Here is a 23,177-nt window from a genome sequence, read left to right as displayed (position 1 = left end):
TCTTAACTGCCTTCACATTACTGGACGAGTCACCGGGGAAAATGTAGTACAATATGAATGACTTGATGTTGCCAGTGTGTGTTCACACTATAGATAACATCCGTTATGATTAATATGAATGTGGCAATTAATGTCAAATTCAGTCACATAAAACAAAAAAAATGTCAGTCTTCCTACCACAAGCATGTGTGTTTTGAGAAGTTCTTAGAAATGAGCTGTCAACCTGTTGGAGGGATTTTTTAAAATAGTTTAAGCAAAATATTGAAATCAGACAAGTGATATAAGTGATGTAATGACATTCCTTCATCGTTTATAAGTGATTTAAGTAAAGTAAAAAAGTGTGAAGGGACACATCCGTCTTTAGCTTCAGTCTCGTGATAAAATCAGCTCCGTTGAACCTGAAATGCTGAGAAGCCATGCAGTTTATTTAATCCCTGACATCTTTAATATTAATGTTATTGCATTTAATGGTAATTTGTTACTGATCAGAATTAAGGCTGTGCAATATATCGTTATTACATTGTTATGATGATATGAGACTATATATCCTGTTAGATTTTGGATATTGTTAGATGGTCATATGGAAGTGTTGTCTTTTTGTGATATTCTGAACTTACCAGACTGATTTACCTGTAAAATTACCAATAGTCATCCCTACAATGTTGCCGCAGTACTGATACAAAGCTATTTGGTAAAAAATATTTTCGGATATTTGATTTTGTCGATATTTCACAGCTCTGATCAGATCGTCTCTGTGTAATTTAAAACGCATCCATCGTTTTAAATTACTGCTAATTCAAAGCCGTCACCTCCTGCGGCTCTTGTTTCTTCGAGGCGAATCACGTGAAGGCTTTTAATGTGAAGCAACAGGAAATCCATTGTATTTGTCAAAGTGATCTTTACTGCTTTGCCTTTGTTAGACGTGTGCATTACTGTACATTAAACTGCACCTTTAAGCAACGGTGAAGGTGTTAAGAGAGTCATTTTGGACACAGAAGTAGACAGTGATGGTCCAACCCAATCAGAGGAATAAATGTTGGCAGTTTACATTTCTGCAAACCGCAGATATGTTGAAACTTTGCATTTCTTTAGGTTCAACTTTCAGTATAATGCTGTGACAACGCTGTGCTTATGCAAAACACATTTGGTTAGGGTTAGGAAAAGATCTTGTTTTGGTTTAAAATACCCAAACGTCTTGTTAAGAATATCCAGTGGTTTCGCGCTTACAGATGTTGAAACTCACTCATGGTTGTCTCCGGTGTGTCAGCTTGCTCGCGTAGCTGTAACTCCACCTCCGTCCCCTCCACCTACTGCCACGAACGTATACATGTAATGTGAACCTGATATGACATGTTATTGGATTGTTGATTATGATACTGATGACACACAAATTTGATGACACATATTTGAGGTTGGCCGACACGTAAAATAAAAACATTTTATTCAACTGAGCTGGACGGTAAGATGAACAGATTGCTCCAGTAAGCTAACAAGCCTGAAACAAATCAGTGATGATTCAGTTAGCTTGTCTACCAGTAAGATAGACAATGTTACTGTATATGAACCATAAAATTCAAATTACTAGTTTACAGTCGATATCAGAGCCACAGCAGTGCAACAGACCTGAAGTGCACAAGGTGAACACGACACGCTCCTCAGGCCTCCAGCAGCACAATGTCCACTTCTATCGACCGCCGAGGCAGAATGATTAATCAAACCGTTCAGCGTTACGTTCAGAGAATGCCAACGCACAAACCATGACCATCGGGGAATACCAATCAGTCAGTCAAAATGACTGACGTGCCTTTGAACAGCCACTGACATCTCTGCCTTATTGCTTTTCTACCAGGCAGGAGGTTGTTGTTGTTGGAACAAGCAGAATTTTTAAGGGGTTATTGCGGGATGCTTTGGGGAGGCTCTTCTCTGTAACATGATGTTTGTGTGTGTCTTCCTCGATATTTCTAGATGTTTGTTCATGTGTGCATGTATCTGAGCACTCAGCTTTGTGTGTGTGTGTGTGTGTGTGTGTGTGTGTGTGTGTGTGTGTGTGTGTGTGTTTTGCTGAGTGTGTGTTTCAGGAAAAGAGGTTTATGCTAAAACTGGAGCATGTGTACAGTTTGCTACAAATTCCTCCTGAGGGAAATTTGTATTCACTGATTTAGATACAATTATGGGCTGAATTTATTATCTCTCAGTTGTGCGCAGGAGTGGAAAAAGAGAAGCACAGGCTTTACTGTTTACACCTTGTTTATGTCTAAAGGAGTCAGGTGTTGGAGGTGATTTGCGGCGACTCTGGGTGGTTTTATGGCTTTACTTTGCCGCAGTGCAACTGCGACAAAATAAAACATCTCCAGGTTTTCCTCTGGAGATACAAACACTGTTGTTTTCCATTTTTGATCAGGCGCTCTGCTCATTTCACATCCACCACCCTGTGATAATGCAGATTGATCGCCTCTCTCATTTCTGGGTGTTTGCACAAATCGTTACCATTCACACAACAGACCTCTGTATGCAAACTATTCATCTTCACCCGAACGTAATGTGCAGAGAGTGACCTTTTCCTCTATGGATTTCTATATTCAATAAACTCAAGTGGAAACAGCGAGCAGTCCATACAAACAGGTAATCTAAATATTTCACCTCTGAGCTGAAATATGGGCACTGCCTTCACAGATCTTTATGTGCAACACCATCAAGTAAGTCGTTCAAGGGGAAAATGTATGCAGATTCTATGGGGATAGTGTAATCTATAATTTCTACGAGCAGGACGAATGTTCATTCGTGCCTGCAGCCCGCTACCTGTCTGCTGCTGGAAGGTAACCTTGAGCTGGCCTTGAAAACACAGCTGCATACAGGGATCTCTACACACACACACACACGGGCGCGCAAACACACACACACATGCACACACACATTCATCACATCACGGGGTGAATTAAATCCGACTCCACCAGTTCAAGAAATAAATTGATGTTGAAATTTTGCAATTTAGAGAAGGTCATCCGCCTGCTTTCTTAAATTATTTTAAGTAAAGAAGACCTGGACGTCAGACGCTGTTGAGTCTCGATTTTAAATAAAAGTCCTTATGCTGAACCAGCCCGACTGAAATTGGGACCGGAGTGACTTGGAAAAGACTGAATGTCCTGGTGGTGTGTTCATTAAATAAAAGGTTAGCCTCTACGTAGACAGAAAAAACAAAGCTGTGACAGAACGACTTAATGGAATGTCATGTTACCTTGAGTGATATTTCACTTCGGTGTAACATTTCCAGTTGTGGCATTCATTAGCTGTATAAGTGTTGTGACTCAGTGTTGCCTGTCATCAGTATTTAAAGTCACGTCGCGGCCTCGTCTCAGTTTTCCTACTACCACATTGTAACCCCGACATCGGAGCATATTGAACTGAAGCGAGTCTGTTCTGGGTTGTTTTTTTGTGAAGTGCAAGGTCAAACTTGAAGCATAACATAGGGAAAGAAAATCTTCTTTCTCTGGTGCTTATTACACTGGGGAATATCGAGCACTGTTGCTGCTTTTACATCATATCAGAGTTTGTTGTCGCTGCACTCTTGAGACTAGACTCCAGACTGAAGACTTGACCCAGAATTGACAGCTGTGATATTATTTTTTAAATTTTTTTTATGATCAAAAGCTTTAGTCAACAGGAAGAAAACAGACGGAAGGGCAACAGACAATTAATCAGTCCGTGCTCTCCAGTTGTTCTGTGATAACAAACGTTAAGTGTTCCTAGATAAAGGATGTGACGCCTCGACTGTAGAGTGCTGACATTGTTCAGATTACAGATTTACTTTGATCAGTAAATTATTTATCCAGACTGCATTCAGAATACAGATCCAGGTTTTTTCTAAACTGTATTAACTTCAGACCAATATGAGAATATTCTTTAGGGGGGAATCTTTATATATTTGAATCTGTGTTAATGATTGATACTTACCAAAAGGAATTGGTCCAGTTGATCGCCTCAGATGGGAGCTGTATTCCCTTGGGTCAACTCTGACCGTCAAAGTTATGTCCGATCTGGTTTTTGTCACTGACCGGCTGAGGTTTTTATTATTAGTTTCTGAAAACATTACGGAAACAATTCCTACAGAGATGTTTTTGTAGTAAGATCTTTCTTGTATCCAGAAACACAAGTCTTGTTCAGTCTCACAAATTTAGAAGAGAATGATCTCAGCGGCTACACTGGTAGCTATGGAGAACATTTCATTGCCAGCTTCCCCACTGACTAGTTGACTGTGACTATCTAGCTAAGGCCAGCTAACCACTAACTAACATTAAGAGTGACCTGTCGTCTCGCATAGACCTATCACCACAGTGCTTGTTTGTGTACCAGTTACAATCATCTTGGGCAGCGCTAAACCCAGGATGCTGCGATGGTACCCCTTGATAAAAAGCAAAAGGGTTAGCTGATGGCTTGTTGACGGTTGTGCCGTTAGTGACCAGGCTAGTGTTAGAGTAACTTATTATTTTCAGTGTGTAGGTTGCCAGATTTGAGATGGTTGAGGTTTCGAGTAGTGATGGTGATTTTGACAACAGTACATGATAGCAGAGGGAAGGAGGGAAAAAGGCGCCCAATGATGGGCTTTATACCAACAGTCTGACTGCTGATGATTACAGGAGTGGATCAAACCACTGTGAGGAAGAAGACAGGGAGGGTTGAAATCTATTGTAACTTAAAAAAGTTGCTACCCAGCAGCATGTAGAGTGGCACTCGTGACAATATGTAGCTGAATTTATTGTTACTGTTGCTGCTAATTGGCATTTTGGGAAACTTCTTAAGTAATGGATGTAAGTAGAAGCAGAAGTAAAGTGAAAAAAGGATCAAACAAAACTTCATTATAACTCCATTAAAGTAAATTGAGAATCTGGGATTGATAGTAACAGGATTATTAGAGGATCTGAGAGTTTTACTTTGCAGGCAGGGACGAAAAATTATTAGAGGACTGATTTAAAAGTTTAATTCAAACTTGAGTAATCCCCCTCTGATCCCCTGAGGGACAAATCTGACTTCTTTGTTGCTGTGATGAATATGGAAGTCAGGGGTCAGAGTTCAGGGATCAGGGTTAGTTATAGAGCTGAATCTCTGGAGCTGGCTGGGATTTATTGTGTTGCTCAAGGACACTCCAGAAAGATGGAGAGCTCAGCACACACCCCTGCCTGCCAGCTGCCCCTCTCAGAAATCATTCGGTGTCAGGAAGCATACACTCTTGCTTCAGCCAAATTAAAGCCACTGTGTTATTTATGAACCTGCCCTCAGGCTGTTTCATTTGTTCTGCAGGTACCCGGCCCATATTTATCACTCACTTCTCCCATCATAACAAATCATAACATATATATATTTTTCTGTGATCAATTTCCTCCAAGTCCTCTAATGAAAAACAATCGACTGCTCTGGTGGAGTCCGCCACCATCTCTACAATAATTAACTTCTGGGCAGGTTCATTTCCAAAACTTGATGTATGATAATACATTATTGATTAGCGGACAGAGACAGATCTGCACCATAAATAACAGAGTATATTATCAATGCCCTCTCAGAGCTGTTACTCAGTTACAGTCGGGTGGATTCCTGGAAATGTTTGGAGCTACACTACATTTCTGTAATTAAAGTGGAGTCGGTCAGAAGATGTTAGTTTTGTTTTGTTGTTGTTGAAGAGTTTTCCAGTTATTTTCTCTTTAAAGTAAAACTATTTTCTTACAAACGATCCATTGTAATGATCATCCTGTTTGTTCAGCATCACGTCACTCAGCATTCTTAAAATTCAAACTGTTACTGAGTGAAAGTAGTTGTGGGATATTTCCTTTTCCTGTAGGCGCTAGAACATCAGGTCATGTTACCACGAGCGAAGTGATGTGACCACAGCATCATTTGTGTTTGCTTTTGTTACTCCCTTGTGTGTTTATTCACCCCAAACAGCCATGTTACTTCACTTTACATTAGCTGTCAGCTAACAAGCAACTGCTTGCACCGAGGATATGTGTGTGTTTGAATTAAGGTCAACCTTTCACTGAACTCTCCTCTCTGTAGCGTTACGTTCATGAAGTAAGTACATTTCCCCTCCAGCTCCAGAACATAAACAGCCGACAATGGAGGTCACCTCGGCGGATCACTGCTGCAGTCAGGTTGATAAACAGATAAATCCACTTTTGAATCCCAAAAGTTAAAAAGTAATGTCTGGGTTTTCCTCACATAAACAGATCTGGATCAGAGCAGAATCTGATGTGACTCCAGGTGTTTATTCCTCCAGAAGGTCTGGCTCTGCCCGACTCGCTCCACCCGGTCCTCCCCACATGTCACTCTCCAAAAGTCTATTGTTTTGATCGAGATGAAAAGATTAATACCTCACCGAGCTTAGCATAAAGACTGGAAGGAGGGGAAACAACTAGCATGGCTATTGTGTTGCTTGTTTAATATGGACAGAAAAATAAATGTTGCAGTAAATATTTCCTGTTCAATGACCTGCTCACTTTCTGCATCACAGCCTCTCTGGTTATAGCGCGGGTTGCCAGATACATTCAGTCAACCTGCTTTAGCACGTAAGATAGGTGTGTTTTTTTTTAATCAAAGCTACTTGCTTTCCCTGCTTCTTGTCTTTATGCCGGGCTAGGCTGATCGCCTCCTGACTCCAGCTCTGTGCTTGATGCACAGACATAAATTTGATACTGACTGATTGTTGATGCTAGCTCTCAGGAAGAAAAGCTGAATGTTGTTGAGGCTCGCTGAGCCTGAAGGGACCTCACCTAGTTGATAGCCTTGTTCCTGACTGTTGTTGAGCATTTAGCCGAGTTTGAATTACAGTAAGACAGGGAGGTCATGTGTCACTGGGCAGAGCACAGGGCTGTTGATGGACGCAGTATTAGCTCTTGTAGCAGAGACTGAACCTGTGACCTCCCTGTTACTGAAACCACTGAGTCCTGTTGTCAATTATAAAGGTTAAACTATCTTTCTCCTTTTTCGTTAACACCTTTCCGGCATTTTGCTGAATCTCTGAAGCAGAAAGTAAACTTTGATTAAATGTGCATTAATTAAGATACACGAGCAGGTAAACAGGACGGTGTAGGCTCAATAATGACCATATAAATGATGTTGATCAACACTTTAATAAACTGCTGCACAGGTTTGGTGTAGTCCACGTGAGGGTTGAATCCCAATGGGAGCTGCTGTGTTAAAAAGCATCTAGTCATGGTGCTCTGAGGCACTCTGGACACTTTGGACAACTGTAATAAGTTTTATTTGATATTAAAGCTTCTAAAATTAAAAAGCTTTGAGGGCAGGTTGGAAATGAAAGTTGAAGTCTATATTTAAATCCCCAAACAGCAGAAATTTGCAGAGTTTCAGTCCTGGCGGGCTGCAGCTCAGATGGAGATGATTTCTCAGCATGTTTCATATTTAGTCGTACATATTTTATACAAATGAGAACATTTATAAGATCTGCAAATGACACAGCAATACATAATCTGTCTGGGAATAATTCCCCCCTTATTCTCTTTATTACTCTCATTGGGATTTTGATTTGATCTGAATTGTTCATTGGATTCTACATTATATTTCAGTACTTTTATGAATATTACATTTCCTTTTTCAGAGTTTGATTGTGTTTAAGTTCCGACAACTTTTTGCATTTCAAGCGCTGTTTAAGCTCAGGACTAGTTTTACCTGGAGACCTCATGGGATTTAGATCTGTTTTTTGTGCATTTGTGCAGGAGACACTATCCCCTGCACGTGATGACATGCATCCTTCAGCAGCCACATAGTTAAGAATTGATTTGCCCACTTTCTTCATGTGTTAAATACACATTTGCAGCTGATTTAGATCGATGAAAAGATGCTGTGGTTAAACTTTAATGTGACCTTTTTGTCGTTCCTAACTTTCTCAGTCCTGTCTCATTTTAAATGTCAAGCAGCCGATCTCACAGCACAGCTGTTGACGGCTGCTCAGCATGTGATGAGTCCTGAAATTTCATACTTGTTCAGCTGTCTGACAACAGAAAACACATTCATGTAGAACAAATATTATACGTTTGTGGTGGCATTTTAACTTTAGAAATTTTGGACATGTCAGATTTACGTTAGTTTACGATACAGTACGATGTGATATAAATCTATTGTCAGTTTATATTGAAACTAATTTTGCATCCTCCATCAGCCTCGCTCAAGAAGTTTACTCACAATTTAGACAGTTGTACAGTAACACATAAGACTCATAGCAGCACTGTGTGAAACATTTTCCATAATATCCTCAGATCCTGATCTTCTCTAGCAGCAGGATAGACTGATGTATAAAATAATTCTTGAGCCTGTTGTGTTTGAATAGAGAGACTCTAACTCCCCAGATTACAAATATAAAGAGATGTTGCAGAATGAATGCATTCCCCACATGTGCTTCATGTGTGCTGGCTGTATGTGGACATTTTTCCAGTGCATTCTGCTTGAGGAAGCAGATCTTGAGCAGAAAACAACTGAGTTTGCAGCATGTTTGAAATGATGGCACCACACAGCCAGCAGGAGAAAAAAAATGACAGGTCAACACGAGTCTGCAGCGACCGCAAACAGAAAGCAAAGTGAGTGTTTACCTGATAATCTGCTCTGCAAATAGTTCAGTCAGAATGCTCCCGAATGGACCAAAATGCTTTTGAGTTTGACTCTTTGCCCTGTGAATGTGAAAACCTGACTTTCCGCTGTGGTTCCTGGTGTTGTTGGAGCAGTGGAGTGTGTGACGCAGCTCAGCCATCCGAGGTATCAGGCCTTCATTTGATGAGCGAGCCAGGCGGCCTATCTGTTAGTGCCAGGGAAGCGAGCAGTCCTTTGCTTTCCTGAGTGTTACTAAATGCCAGGATGAGATCAATTAGGGATTCAGGTCTTCAGAGGCTTTAGGAACATAATGAGGAACACTTAGGACTAATGATCGGAGCCTTGCATTAGCCCACACCTCGCTCTGCGTTTTGCTTTTTCCCTCTCCTCGCTGTGTGCATATTAGACACTGGCACCGGACGACTCAGCTGTTTTTTCTTCTTTGCTGCCTCAGCATTGGACGCTGGTCTCCAAAGTAGCCGTGGCCAGCATTGATCTGATATAATTAAAGCAAATCCGAACTTTGATCATGGAAACCCAGAGAACAGGGCGCTCAGGGGGAAGATTATCAACAAAAGCAGATGGAAAGGCCTTGGACGGCTTTGGACTGTGTCGGCCGCAGAGTGCTGGTAATGTCGGTCGATTGTGAATCACTTCAAACCACAGTGGCCCCGTTGTGGTCTATTGAAGAGTGTGTGTTTACATGTTATAAAGCAATGAAAGTGCTGTGAGTAACAAAAGTATGTTTGACTTTAACAACATAATACAGCTCATGTTGACGGATCATAATGTATTAGAGGGATTTTCCCTTTAATCATTGTGTAGTTGTCACCAATGAGGCACCAGACAATAATATATAAATTAAATTAAATAAAAAGGGTCACTGTTACACAATATTGCAAAGGGGTGGTGAGTATAGCTGTAATCTATCATGGTATAGTATGTCATTTTAATTGTACTGTTATCTATAATTACAGTGCGGTAACCGTTCATTCAATTCAGAAATGTTTAACATAACGGAAACAAAGGTTCCAAAAGGGTTCTTCCTGAAACACTGAGGTTCTACCCAGCACCATTTGCTTCTGGAGAACCATTTATCAAAAATGGGATTATTCAAGGGTGTTCTTTTAAGAACCAATAATTTTCAAAGAACCCTTTTTCTTCAAAGTTTGTTGAAAGCACAGGTACTAAAAGAACCTCACCCACTAACATTCAAATCTTTAACCCTTTTTCCAAATGGGACTTTTTAAAGTAATGTCTCATCTTGTAGAGGACAATATGGTTCCACGTCGAACCCTCTGAAGAAAAGAGGGCTATAGGTGAGATCCCTGTAAAAAGGCTCCTGAGTAGGTTCTAGATGAAACTTTTTGAATATTCAGAACAACCTTGGTGGGTTATTGTGAGTCCTGGACAGAACTCCCCAGAAAGGGTTTGGGGTGGAACCACTATTTTCATTATTCTCAACTTTAAAAAAAGACAAATACTTACAGAAAAGTATTTTTTGCTTGATCAGTTTTCAAAATTGTTGCAGACAGGTCGTTTGAGCTCTTAAGTGTAAAACTTAACAATACTAAAAACTAAAAGTGAGGAAGTCACTGCTTCTTCTACTCTGATGACTATTTTTCCTGACTTATACTTCTAAATCCCTGGTAAACACCTAAACACCTCCCAAATGAAATTGCTCACTTTCACTTTCTGTCTTCATCATCTTTTGCAAACTGAAGTCTTAAAAACACAAATATAAAGAACAGATTATTTTATTTGCTTGAGGATATCTCTTACAGGTGCTGACAACAAGCCTGGGATTTCCTGCGAGGACGAGTCAGAGTGTCTGCAGTATGAAGGGTGTATCGGTTCATTCCTGTCCGTGTCGATGTTAGCTGCTGAGGTGTTGAAGCTGTCACAATGTATCTGGACCTCTACGAGCCACACACTCAGCATTATGAAGATTTTATTGGAAAAGACATTTCCTGTGTAGCCACAGCTGGAGAGATTGTCTCTTTAGGTGAGAAATCAAGTGAAATATCACACATAAGACATTTTGTCGCGGCGTTTCTCACTATATTATACTTCACGCTGTCCTGTAGGTGTTTGTGACGGAGTGTTGAGGACTTCCACTGATATTAATACTCACTGCAGGAGCTTTTGTTTTGTTTCTTTCTCTTGTATCAGAACTGATCTACAGTCAGTCTGAGTAGGAGGCAGAATATTCTGGTAACTGGTTTATTCATGGAAAACTGAGCCAGCCTCATTTACGGTGTGAACTTTTTGCAATTATATGAAGCAGGTGGGCTTTTAAAAGTACCAATCTGATTCGTAAGCAAAGCATTTATGCAAATGGAGCAGACACCTGGCAGACGTTTGGCTCTGTGACCCAACAAATAGGCCTATGCATTTTGTGGAGCAGCAGAGAAAACTGAAGTGGATATTACTGAAAAGTAGCGTTCTTTCTGACTTTGTAATAAGTGTCAGGCAGACACACACAGAAGAGGAAAAAGCAGCAGACAGGAACAGATACCTCTGTTTGTGTCTGCAATATGTAAGAGCTGGCATCCTGTCAAATTCATACCCAAACAAATATTAACAAACTGCTGCTAACTGACTAGCTAGATAGTTCAGTTAGCCATGCAGCTAGCAATACAGACTCGGAGTTCGAAAAAACTGGGGCAGTCTCGGTGGTTAAACTGCTAGTCCAGGAGCTTTAGACTGGGACGGGTTGGGGCTAGCTGGTTAGCATGCTAATTTCTGTAGATATCTCTGTAGCACCATACAGATGTCAGAACATCAAAACTGTTATTTCCACACATTATGTTGATAATGTTTAGTACATTTTATCAACTAAAATTCTTACACTGTAAAATCTGACAAATAGACGTACTTACATATTTTTTTTAAGTTTTAGCTCGTACAACTTGAATTTAATAGTCCACATATTTCTGAGGGAATCGTTTTCCTGACTTTTTTAAATGAAATTCACCTCTTTTAAATTTACAGTGTAGATATTGCACCTTTGAACACTCTAATTTAATACATAATACATTATGATCTGACAAAATAAAAAATTCTCCTACCTATGACTAGTTTAAGATTATTTTTTGTTTGTTTATTTCTGAATATGCTCCATGTAAGCACTAAAACAAGAACAAAGTTGCTCAACTTTTAAAGTTTAAATTACCACAAACTAATCTGGGGCTCGTTCTCACTAATTCATATTTAGAAAACGTTCTTGCTACCTCAACCAAAAAACAACTGAGAAAAGACGTGGATCCAGTTACAAAAAGCAATCAGAGAACTTTTTCCCGGGCCTCTAAGTATAACAAGGCTGTAACGCGTCTGATGAGTGCACCGGACTTGAGGGGACCTTTGAGGGCAAAGTCAGAGGTCAAGAAGGAGTTCAACAGGGAGGCCTGACGGTCCTCTGACAGTTAGAGGTTGAAAGTTCAACCCTCCTCTTTCTAAATTTCACACTGCCAGTGAAATTCAGCCCAAAGTGTTGTCTCAAGCTACACATCCGGGGAAAATGATCTTTGTGTGGAGGACACACTGGTGTAATCCCAGTCTGTGACTAATCTGATTGCACCGTCATCAGCCCAGCAGTGTGTTTGTTCAATGCTAATTTGAAAGCCAATTCACACGGGTCTTATGCTATATTGTATCATCTCTGCGGCGAGCGATGGGCCCAAACAACAGAAATTTGTTGGGTTTTTTTTTGCGAGCGCTTGATCCTATCACACTCCCACTTGTCGTCGTTGTAAAGAGGATTAGGCTCAGATTCGTCACGTCGCGGCGGGAATTATTGGCGCCGAGATAATCTCTGATCCACCTAATTTGCTGTCACAGAGAGAAGAATTGGATGAAGTGCGACGGGCCTGAAAAACCTGATGTCTTCTCATTGATCGGCGTAAACTCCGAGCCTCTGCAGTTTTAGGAAGACGACATCAGCTCCATTATCTGATTATTGATGCCTCAGAGATGGTGTGTTTCTCCGGGTCGTCCGCGCTGAGTCTCCCGTGACACCTGAGGTTGTCAGGCTCTGATAAGCTATTGACAGCTATCGTCATCACCAATTGACTTCACTTCACTCGCTCACATCAGTCACTCCCATGTGCCCCTCGGGAGCACATCAGCGAGAGAGCAGTTAGTGTGAAATGTTTAAACAGACGATTATCACAACAGGCTAATTATTTATAGAAATGAGCTTCATTTAATTTCAGTGGTCACAGTTAATTTTCACAGTCACACTCTGCATGATTATAATAAACCTAATTGAGTTAAAAGGATATTTCAGGGCTGTTTTATGCTTCCTACATAAATACATGGATGAAATGAGAGCTGTACGGTGACTGATTGTGTTCGTCAAACTGAGATATCTCATCCTCATGACTGAGATGTGTTATTAAAGTGTTAGACTGAGGGAAGTGTCCACTGTAACCACCTCGGAGCAGGTGTCTGAGGAGAAGTTTTTAATTAAAGGTCCTATTTGTAAGAAAAGTAGATTTTTGAGTCTCATTCCCAACCCGTCAAATATTGATGCATTGGGGTGACGACCGTATCGACCTACCATCCCAAAGCATCAGTATTTGACAAGTCTGGAAAAGTTTCAACTCAAAAATCAACTTTTCTTACAAATAGGACCTTTCAAAAAGAAAAGATCCCATTTACAGACAGTTTTTGGTAAATTGCAGAGTTTTGGAAACATCTTAAAACTCAACAGCATTGTCGCTTGCCAGAAAATCATGATAATCCACAGACCGTGTTCTGAGCGGTTTCATTGTGGGAACCCCAGTTCACATATCTGGAGATATTAAAAAGTTGAGAAATTAGATGAATTGATGACTAATTAATAATATCTTTGTGGCACAGGCCCCTTATATGTATTTTTTTTTGCACGAGAATACATATTTGCTACGTCAAATCACAAATAGATTAAAATCAAAACATAAAATGTAAAAAAAAATATCTAAATTAAAGTGACACAATCAACAACAATGACTGTTTTCTACTTCATAAGATTCAAAACTTCATCACACAATTATCAGCAGCCAGTTGTATCAACTAATGTACTGGTGGCACTACAATAACAATATGATTTAAAGATAATAATTAAAATACAGGCTCAAAGCTAAGGCTCCTCTCTTCTTTGTTGTCCTTCATCACTTGTTGATGATCACACTGTTTACTTTCCTCTTTCCTGTCATGTTTCACTGTCTTTCCACCCGGTATTCTGTCTTTGCTCAAAGCCTTTAATGGTGGCAGTGTGTGACCCACCTTAACTCAGCTGGACATCAGGACATCAATGACTAGTTCATGTTTGCAGTGTGCTCATGTGTATGTGTGTTATGTGTTAACATGGTTCTCCCAATGAGTAAGAGAAACAGATTTGATATTGAAACACTGACGCACTGCTCCGAAAAGGCCGGTCCATTATTATCAGTAATGCATCCCATCCTTCTATAATAGCTGCGACGCCCATGTAGAGTGCAGTTATCATGTGCAATATCTATAAAGGCCTAATTTTATACTAACAGTATAATACAACACACCTCCTGTGCATTGTAATTATGAGTACAAGTATTCATAATGTCTGTACATCATGTAGTAGCCTGAAACATGTCATATTTCAATCATGTACATCATAGTAAATTATATAATATGCTTGTTGAGGAAGAAAGCAGTATAGATGTTCAGTATAAAAATGGAAAAAGAACATATTTTCACTAACAGGAGCTCAGATGTGTGCAGATGCACATACTCTGTTTTTCGTCTCAAAGATCAGATCGTGTCATATTTGAGGGCAAAGAAAAATGATAACTCAACATTAGGTTTTTATTTTAGAGCAGTGACGACATAAAGTGCAGTGTTGGCCAGCAGTCGTGTGACCTTCTGTCACTGTAACAAGGGCAGCTGGGGGGGGGAGTCTGCTGACGACACACAGGAGTCTCCACAGAATCAACTCATAACAAATGTCTCAATGCTTTTCACACCAAACTGTAACACTGAGCTGCAGCGACTTTTCTATAATCATTATTGCAGATATTTATTTGTCTTTTTTAATTGTTAGTCTTAATATAAATCATAATTACTATATCTTTTTTAATGTGTTGGCATCATATTTGAATTATTCTGTCAGTATCTCACTGACTCAAATCACATTATCTGAAATTTTAGGACAAGGACAAAGCAATTTTGAATAAATCACATGTTTAACCCTGTTTTTCTGCTCAGTAATCTTTTCCTGTAAGTCATGAGAAGGTCTTGAAGATAGAAGAAGGCAGTGATGACGAGAAGAAAGACCGGAAATAAAGACAAAAGCTCAGTGGCACTGCCTATAAATGAAACATCTCATTACTATATTTTCTTCTCCTGAGCGTCTGCCCACCATGATTCTTCTGTCATCACTGACGTGTGACCTGTAGCCTGTGACGGTCCTCACAGTGTTTCTGCAATTTCAGACAGAAACGTATACAAATTCTAAAACTTTAAAATGTCTTAAATCCTCGTCTGAACCTTGGTGGCATGCTGTCATCTCAGGTCCAAATTGTTTCCCAAAAAATGTGACGTGTGAGACACCTCCTGGCTCGACTGTGATGAAACTTTGAGGTGTGACAAAACGCTGGCTCTGCGCACTGGCATTTAAAAAAATTACCCACTTGCCAAATGGGAGGTTTGCAACTAAAGGTCATAAATGTCAGAATTTAAAAGGCCACAAATGTTTTGAAATCGTTGGTGTATCTCGGTCCTGATTGGCTCAAAGCGTGCCTCTATCAACATGTTTATTTGCTCCACGTTCGTCCATTTTCCAGAGGACTCGGACTGAACCATGACTCAGCATACTGACTCAAAAGTCCTCATAAACTACAAGACAGTTTGTCATTTAGTCCCCCGAACTGTGTCTGTCCCCTCTCCATGACATACTGCGCACCAATCCTTGAGATTTATTCACTAAAACTGATGTAAACTGGTGCTCTGTCAGTGTGGGATGCTTTAATATATATAATAAGAATAATATAAATGATTGCTTTTCTGCTTATCTTAAAGACGAAGTGTGTTTCATGATATCTCAAGATAGACGAGAAATAAGTTACAGCGAGGGAAAACCAGAGCAAAAAAGTAAATAAAGATAAATAAATACAAACTATGCGACCATCACAGCAACATTCATCAAAATCATAACCGATCTGACAGGATGATCTGATTAATGATCTTGATCAATGATCAGTTGAGTGTTTCGGTCTGATCATCATCATCAGTCATGATGGTTGTAATATAATTAAGTGTGTTTTGATTTATGATCATTACTACATCATCAGCGTCATGGTTTTACAGCAGAGCACGGCCTCATCTGTCAGCTGTGGACGCAGTGTGAGACATCATTTATTCACTTAATACAAAACTATGATAACATCAATTACAGGAGTTTGAAACAGCGTGTGAGAGTTTTGATCATTAGCTCTTCTTTTTTTGTTTGCTTGTTTTTCCAAAAAAGAAATTGTAATATTGTTTCAAAATGCTAATGTTTTTAGTTTTTTCTTTTTTCCCTCTTTATTTTTCACGTTTTTTCCATCACACAGGAAAGAAATTAAACATAAACACACACACATAGTTTTTTTAGTGGTTAAAGAGGGGGTTTACTTCCTTCTGTGTTTCATGACATCTTCACAGAAAGCTGACCTAAGTTGGCTTTAAACAGCCTAGCACTCGGCTAATTGGTTAGCAAACAGTTGCCGATTTACACATTTGGCAAACGTTTGATTTTCTGACCAGCTGGTGGGTGAAAGTTCAATATTCAGTTAGCTCTAATTTACACCATGGTCTGGGTGAGTACTTGATTCTGATTGACTGCAGGGTCTCAATTAACTCCTGATATACGGACACCTACAAAACTCCTCAAATAGTTCCAGTGAAACTGTCTGTTCACCATTTTAAATGAATGTGTTATAGCCTGTATCTAAAATTACACCTCTTGAAAAAATCAAATGAAAACAAATCTGAAGATCTTATTTACAACGCAAAGTGTAACTTTTCAGTTCATCATCCTCTGAACACGACAGGATGGCGTCTGTGACACACAAGCTGTCACTCTGAACTTACTGGTATCGTATTTGGCGACATGACATGGACTAGCTAGTCTTGTCATAAAATATCGTCATATTATACTTTTTGTTTGTCACCCGTATGCTAACATAACATTAGCCCTCTGGCTAACAGCTAAGCCAAAGGGTTCAATCAGCTGAGCGGACTAGTGAACAACATTTCCATTGCACAAGAACCTTATGGGATGGTAATGATTGTTTCAGCTATTAGTCAAACCCTAGTCAAAGATGCTGCCAGGGAAACAGAGTTTTGGTTTGTGAAAAAAGTTATATTCTGATCGCAAAAACCAACAGAAAAGAAAATGATTTTGTCTCCGATGTGCAGCACACCTCGTTGAGCATTATTCCTTACTTACCTCTGGAATGTTTTCACCATATTTTCACATTCACCAGTTAGAGTCTATCTGTGTCTGCTGTTTTGTGCAGGGCAGGTACTGTACCGTGACTCTTTTTGTTGCTGCTGCTATGAGATCGCACCACAGTGTGAATGTGCATTCAAACCAAAACAATGAGCTAAAAGAGGCTGAAAAATGTGCCTCAGGTTAGATGACTGTATTTTTTGCCTGACAAGCATTTAGCTTGTTAGTTTACCTCAACATCATCATCATGATTAATTAGACATAGAACCATGATGGTGTTATTTATGTAAAGTTCAGCGGAGTCATCAATATCCTCAGTCATGATCATTATAATGTCATTATCAGTGTGAAGATTTACGGTCATTAATGACATCATCAGCGCCGTCACCTTTTAATGTCGCAGACAGACAGAGGCTGCACGGCTGGGCCCATCACTGGTAGCTGCCTCCGGTGTGTGCGTGTTTGTGTGCGTGTGTGTGTGTGTGTGTGTGTTGAAGAGGTCATGTGACTCTGCAGGCAGCTTGGCCACTGACCTGACAGGCAGGGTGACTCTAACGGCTGGTAGCAGCGTGGACGGAGACAGCAGCCAAACTTCATTTATTGCTCTCCTCCTCCTCCTCACACACACACACACACAAACACACAGACTCTCTCTCTCTCTCGCTCACACACACACACACACACACCGAACACACCAGAACACACACCCACATCATCCTCCGTCACCCTCCTTCCTCTGTCTCCTTGGTGCCCTGCATGATTTGTTTCGCGATGTTTTTCACTGATGAGGGCGAGGTGCTTGGAAGGTCGGGGTGGGTGTGCAAATGTGTGTTATCTTTGTGTGGACTCATTTTTGCTTTTAGCCAGCGTTGTGAGGACATCTTAGATGGCCCCTTACAACTTCAAAAGGCTGTTTGAGTGTTAAGTGTACTACGTTTTAAGGGTTAGGGAGGAATAAGGTTTGGGTTAGGATTCAGGTAAGGGTTGGATTTGGCATTTAGTTCTGATTGTTAAGGTCAGGGTCCTCACAAGTTAGACATTGTGTGAGTGTTCTGCAGCTGAAGGAGGAGAGAGTGTGTATTTCTGCAGTTTTCTATACAAGTTTGTATGTAAGCATATATGTGTGTGTGCTTTTTCATTCAGTGCGCATGAATGCATCATGAGACGAGAACCAACAAGCCATTTGTCCCGTTTTATTTTGTTTTCTGATCACGGCCTCTCCATAATTCCCACTCTCACCCAGCGGACTGTGATTCTGATCAGCAGTTTTCCTGATAAAGTGACGGCACTGACTGCATTACGTGTTTATGAATTGCTAATGGCGCTATTTATCATGCGGCGTGTCACGATTTACCATATTGAAAGTCACGGTTAGCGGTTTTACATTTAGAAGGTGAAAATTCAAGCGCCATCGACTGTATCGTCTGTCGTTTTAATTTATGAGAGATTAATGCGGCGGTGCGCTCCTCCCCTGCACTCATCAGCAGTTACAACTAACGGCTGAATAATTGTCATTCTCACTTTTACCATTTCTCTCTCTGTGTTGCTCCTACAGGCATTAATGGGAAAAAAAAAGTTTTAGTCTTGTATTGAGGTCAAGAAAGGTCTGCCGCTGGTTTCGGTCACTGTGAGGACTTTTTAAGCCTCAACAAAGTCTTAAAACTTAAGTAAAGAAAAGCAAAAGTCAGATCCAGTTCACGTTGTTGCACTTTGATTCAACTTTTTGTCTGTTTTCAATCATTGATACGTTGAGCTGAGCTGAAGTCCTGATGGCTGAGACTGACTGCTGCTTCACTGGACAGCTGAGTGCCGCTGCAAAGTGAAAATGTTCCAGCACCAAAATGAATTATTCCTCATAAACACGAGCCATAACTCTGTAAAAGTTTGGCCCAGCCAGATCCAAAATAAAACATGCATGTCAGGAAAAGTTCCCATTAGAATATGAATACATTTTTCATACATATTTATACATTTTTATATATTCTATTTATATTCAGGAGCACTTCTTTTCCAGCTGAATTTCAAGATAAGTTTTGATGAGGATAATTCACTGTCATATCACAACTTCATTTTCTCCTCAGTTTCTTTAAATTTGCACAAATCTCTCTTGAGACTGTACACTGGTATCAAATTCTCTGGCTGTAGCTATGTTTTTTAAATTGAGTGAATTATTCATACAGAAGATTTTTGGGGGGCTGCACCTTCACATTAAAATTGTATAAATGATGCCCGAGGCATCTTCTTGAAAAAGCATTCTGACATATTTGTTGAAAAATTTGACATCAATCAAGTGGGTCAAGCAGAGTTCAAAGACGTCAGTAGCGGTGGAACAAAGTGAAAGTCTGCAGCAGCAAGATCCAGTCAAGATGCTTTCAAGTGGAAACAGAAAAAACACTTCCGATAAAACTGTCTTTTTGAAATCAGCTTCAGCGTACACAAGAAAGGACAAATTCTGACATAACATGGATAATAAGTGGAAGCAACTCATTTTAAACATTTTAAAATACACTTTATGAACAGTTCTAATATCATTTTAATGAAATTAATAATTCTATTATTGATCACAAATGAATTCTAAGACTAAAACTGCCTGTGAAACTGTATAAAGGCTACACAGTTCTCTTTGCGTCCTCTTGGTTATGAAGCTCATTGTGAAGCTGTATTCAAATGAAATGGGTCACAGTACAACAGCTTATTTATAGCCCAGATCGCACTGCTGTCCGTGCTCTTTCTCCAGGCGCAGCGAGAAATGATGCAATCAAATACAAACTGCACTACAAGTGGCTGTTAATGCAGTTCCACTGTAAGGCCACGGGTCAGTTCAGTCCCCGCTCAGAATGAAGTCACTGTCAGTTCACTTTCAATCTCACTCAGGCAGCAAAGCATTTCGTTTTAAAATCCAAGACTTACAGCTTGTAACACAGGAACCAACAGTTTATCTGATTGAATGGATGAATCGGAAGAATGGAACAAAAAAAATGTTTGATGTTTGAAATCTCACAGAAATAAACCGACCGTGATAGACAAAGAAAAATTACATGAAATGATTTTAATATATTATAAAATACAATACCAGAGGGATGAACATGAGAGTCAGACTGGCAGCATGTGTTGTGCTCGTGCTTCTGTGTTTGTGAGGACACATTTTGACTTTTTTTAGAAAACTTTTTAAAATTGGAAAGTGAACGTGTTGGTAAGGCAAGGGGAGTTTATTTATTTATTTAAGTACAGCTCAGAGAAAAGGCAATTCAAAGTGCTTTACACAGGCTTTGAAATAAATTTAAAAAAACATTCAAATATGTTCAAATTGCATTTAAAGACAATAAAAACCCCAAATTAAAAGTTACAGGTTAAAAAGAGGTCATGAGTTTTAGAAAGTTTTGATGTTTTGAAAAGTTCAGATATTCTTTGGAAAGTTTAGACAATTTTAAAAGTCGGGACATTTTAGGAAAGTGAGAATGTTACATTTTTAAAGTGATTCAGATATTTCCAAAAAGTCAAGCCATTTCTAGAAGGTCAGGACAGTTTTTCTGAAACATTAAACATTGAAACAGTTTTCTGCTCCTCACTTCTTCAAATGACTGTTTGAGGGGTAAGTCTTAAGGTTTAGGTTTAAGGTTAGAATTAGGTTTAGGTTAAAGTTAGTTAGCACACTGTGTCAGTGACGACACTTACAAGTACAATAAAATAAATCTGATTAACAGCTTTTGTTGCTGATAGACGACAATGAACACAATCCATCTTGATTCGTTAAATGTCAGGGTTACCAGTCGTATGAGACCCACTGCATATCAAGCTGACACTGACATTTACTTGGAAGTATAATATATTTATTTATATTTTCTCAAGCAGCCAATTAGTGAGGTTATATTTTTCTTTTATTTATTCATATATTTCTCCCAAACTTTTTCTTTAGCAATAATTTCTGTAGCTGTTTGGATACTTTGGCCCGATCCATCATGTGTGTTCATAGTGAGTTTGTGTGTGTGTGTGTGTGTGTGTGTGTGTGTGTATGTGTGGGTGGGGTGTGTGTGTGTGGAGCGGTATTGACTGCTAAAGGCTGGACTGGGGATTTGACATTATGCAGAGAGCATTTAATGAGCATGATGGGCTTAATAAGGTAAAGAAGTCAACTGTGCAAATACCACGGCCTTATTGTAAAATCAATGCAGCACTCAGCAGGACACAGAGCTGGTTAAGTGAATTAGAGCATTAGTTTGAGTAACTACTTTAAGGAAAGACGTGTGTGCGTGTGTGTGTGTGTGTCTAATAACCATTAATGCATTAAACTCCAGTCAGCATGGACTGTAAAAGTTGACTTTTAATTAGACACTTTTTAATTAAATTAGATAAAAGTTAATGAAATTAAGTGACAGTATATTAATCTAATTTGAAGCCCTGGTGTGGACAGGTCAAGGAATAACCTCCAGGAATAAAGACATACAAACAATCAATGATTAATACCTGTACAAAGTCCTAAACTTTCAGTCAATCTCTCATTTTATAATAACATACAATTTGTCTTTAGTGTAAAGATGACATAAAACAATTATCTTTAAAAAAATCCATTCATTCGGATTTGTAAAAGTTTGAAAAATGTGAGCCAATGTCTTTTTTGTGTCAACGTCCTGAACTTAAACACGCATCATAAGCCCCTTTAACATATGAACTCTGAGAATCAGATCAGGATATTGTCCACATGTCCGTGTCAGACGTGTTCACACATGTTGGAGAAACTCCGTATGGTTTGGGACGAGGGGCGGCGCCTGGGTCGGAGCATGCAAGAGGCAGGAAATGATGCGGTTTGCTGCAGAATCTCTATCTCTGGATTTGTAGTCATTGTAGTGTAAAATTAGTCTTCTTCTTCTTCACCCTTGGTTATTTCTTTCAGTCACATATTTTTTGATATACACGTTGTTGACATGCCAGCTCGTGGGACAATTGTCTCAGTTGCACATGATGCTCACCTGGACTTAGGACTAGCTGGCATGGGAAAGTTCGGGGCAAATATTGCAGACATTTGTGTTCACACTTACAGCTCCTCTGGGTCAACTCTGCGGATATACAGAGTTACAGTGCATGTGTGAAAGGGGTTTTTAGCATCACACCAGAAAAGGGGCGTAAAATAGCACGTCCACGTCCGTGTCGTGGGTTTTGGATTGCAGCATCGTCTCAGATGTAGATCAGAACAAATCAATAAATGACCCTGTTCTGTCAACTTTACTTTCTTTAGCTATTTGGCGACAGTTCTGCTCTCTGGTGTTAAAGTCACATGTTTTGCCGGGCCATCATCCACCCTGACCTTCTGCCTGTAATGTTTTCCACCGTTACAAGAACAAGAACAAGAACACTCCATCACTTCCCATGAAACAGCATCTTAATTTCCTTTATTTTTCAGCGTCGAGTGTAAAGCAATGATCTTTCAGTTGCAGAGAATTATAGTTTGATTTGATACGACGAGTCCTGTTGAAAGAAAGGATTGTTGAATTAAAGGATTTCATTGTTGGACTTTTCAGTCCAGCGACAGGTCGACAGGTGATTTTCAGGACTTCAGGTGATAATTTTATAACATCCACAATGTAGATTGAAGTTGTTTAGTGCCGTTTAAGCAAAAGAGTGATGCAGTAGTTTTTCCCAGAGAGGACAGATTATGTGATCAGCCTGCTGTCAGGAGACTGTGACCTTTAACCCCTGGCCTTTTTCTCTCTCGGGTGTTTGTAACACTGCCAGGCCACTGCTGCAGATGATGGATTGCTTTGGATGTGAAACTCAACAACTCACACAAAGAATGTTGATGTGTTATAACTACAATCCAATCTCACATTCATCTTTCCGCCTGTCAAAAGTTCTCTTTCTCATTACAACCCCATCACAGCGTTGCATACATCACTCTCTCCTCCTCTAACCACATTTACCTTTTCTGTCTTCCAGCTTGGCAGCGTCGAAAGAAGCTGCGGCGAGGAAAGCTGCCAGCCCGATGCCGCCCTCCGAGTTCCTGGACAAACTCATGGGCAAGGTTTCGGGCTACGACGCCAGAATTCGACCGAATTTTAAAGGTAGGAGTTGCCACCGAGACTCAGTCGGATAAGACAGGAATGTAGCCAAACAATATCAAGACCCGGTAATGTGTTTCTGC

The 23,177-nt window shown here is 39.9% G+C and overlaps 1 protein-coding gene across 4 annotated transcripts in view; it reads left to right on the top strand.

Annotated features, from left to right (window-relative positions):
* The window catches only part of glra1 (glycine receptor, alpha 1), a 120,368-nt gene that overhangs the window by 5,720 nt on the left and 91,471 nt on the right, over positions 1–23,177 (top strand). For all 4 annotated transcript variants that reach the window (XM_084353591.1, XM_084353590.1, XM_084353589.1 and 1 more), the window contains exon 2: positions 22,973–23,097. In XM_084353591.1, coding sequence (XP_084209717.1) covers positions 22,973–23,097 — 125 coding nt within the window. The remainder of the gene's footprint in view (positions 1–22,972; positions 23,098–23,177) is intronic.

Source organism: Pagrus pagrus (assembly GCF_965226575.1).
Source record: "Pagrus pagrus genome assembly, chromosome: 5".
NCBI lineage: Eukaryota > Metazoa > Chordata > Actinopteri > Spariformes > Sparidae > Pagrus > Pagrus pagrus.
The sequence above is the reverse complement of the archived record's forward strand: the minus strand, read 5'-3'. Positions and strand labels throughout refer to the sequence as shown.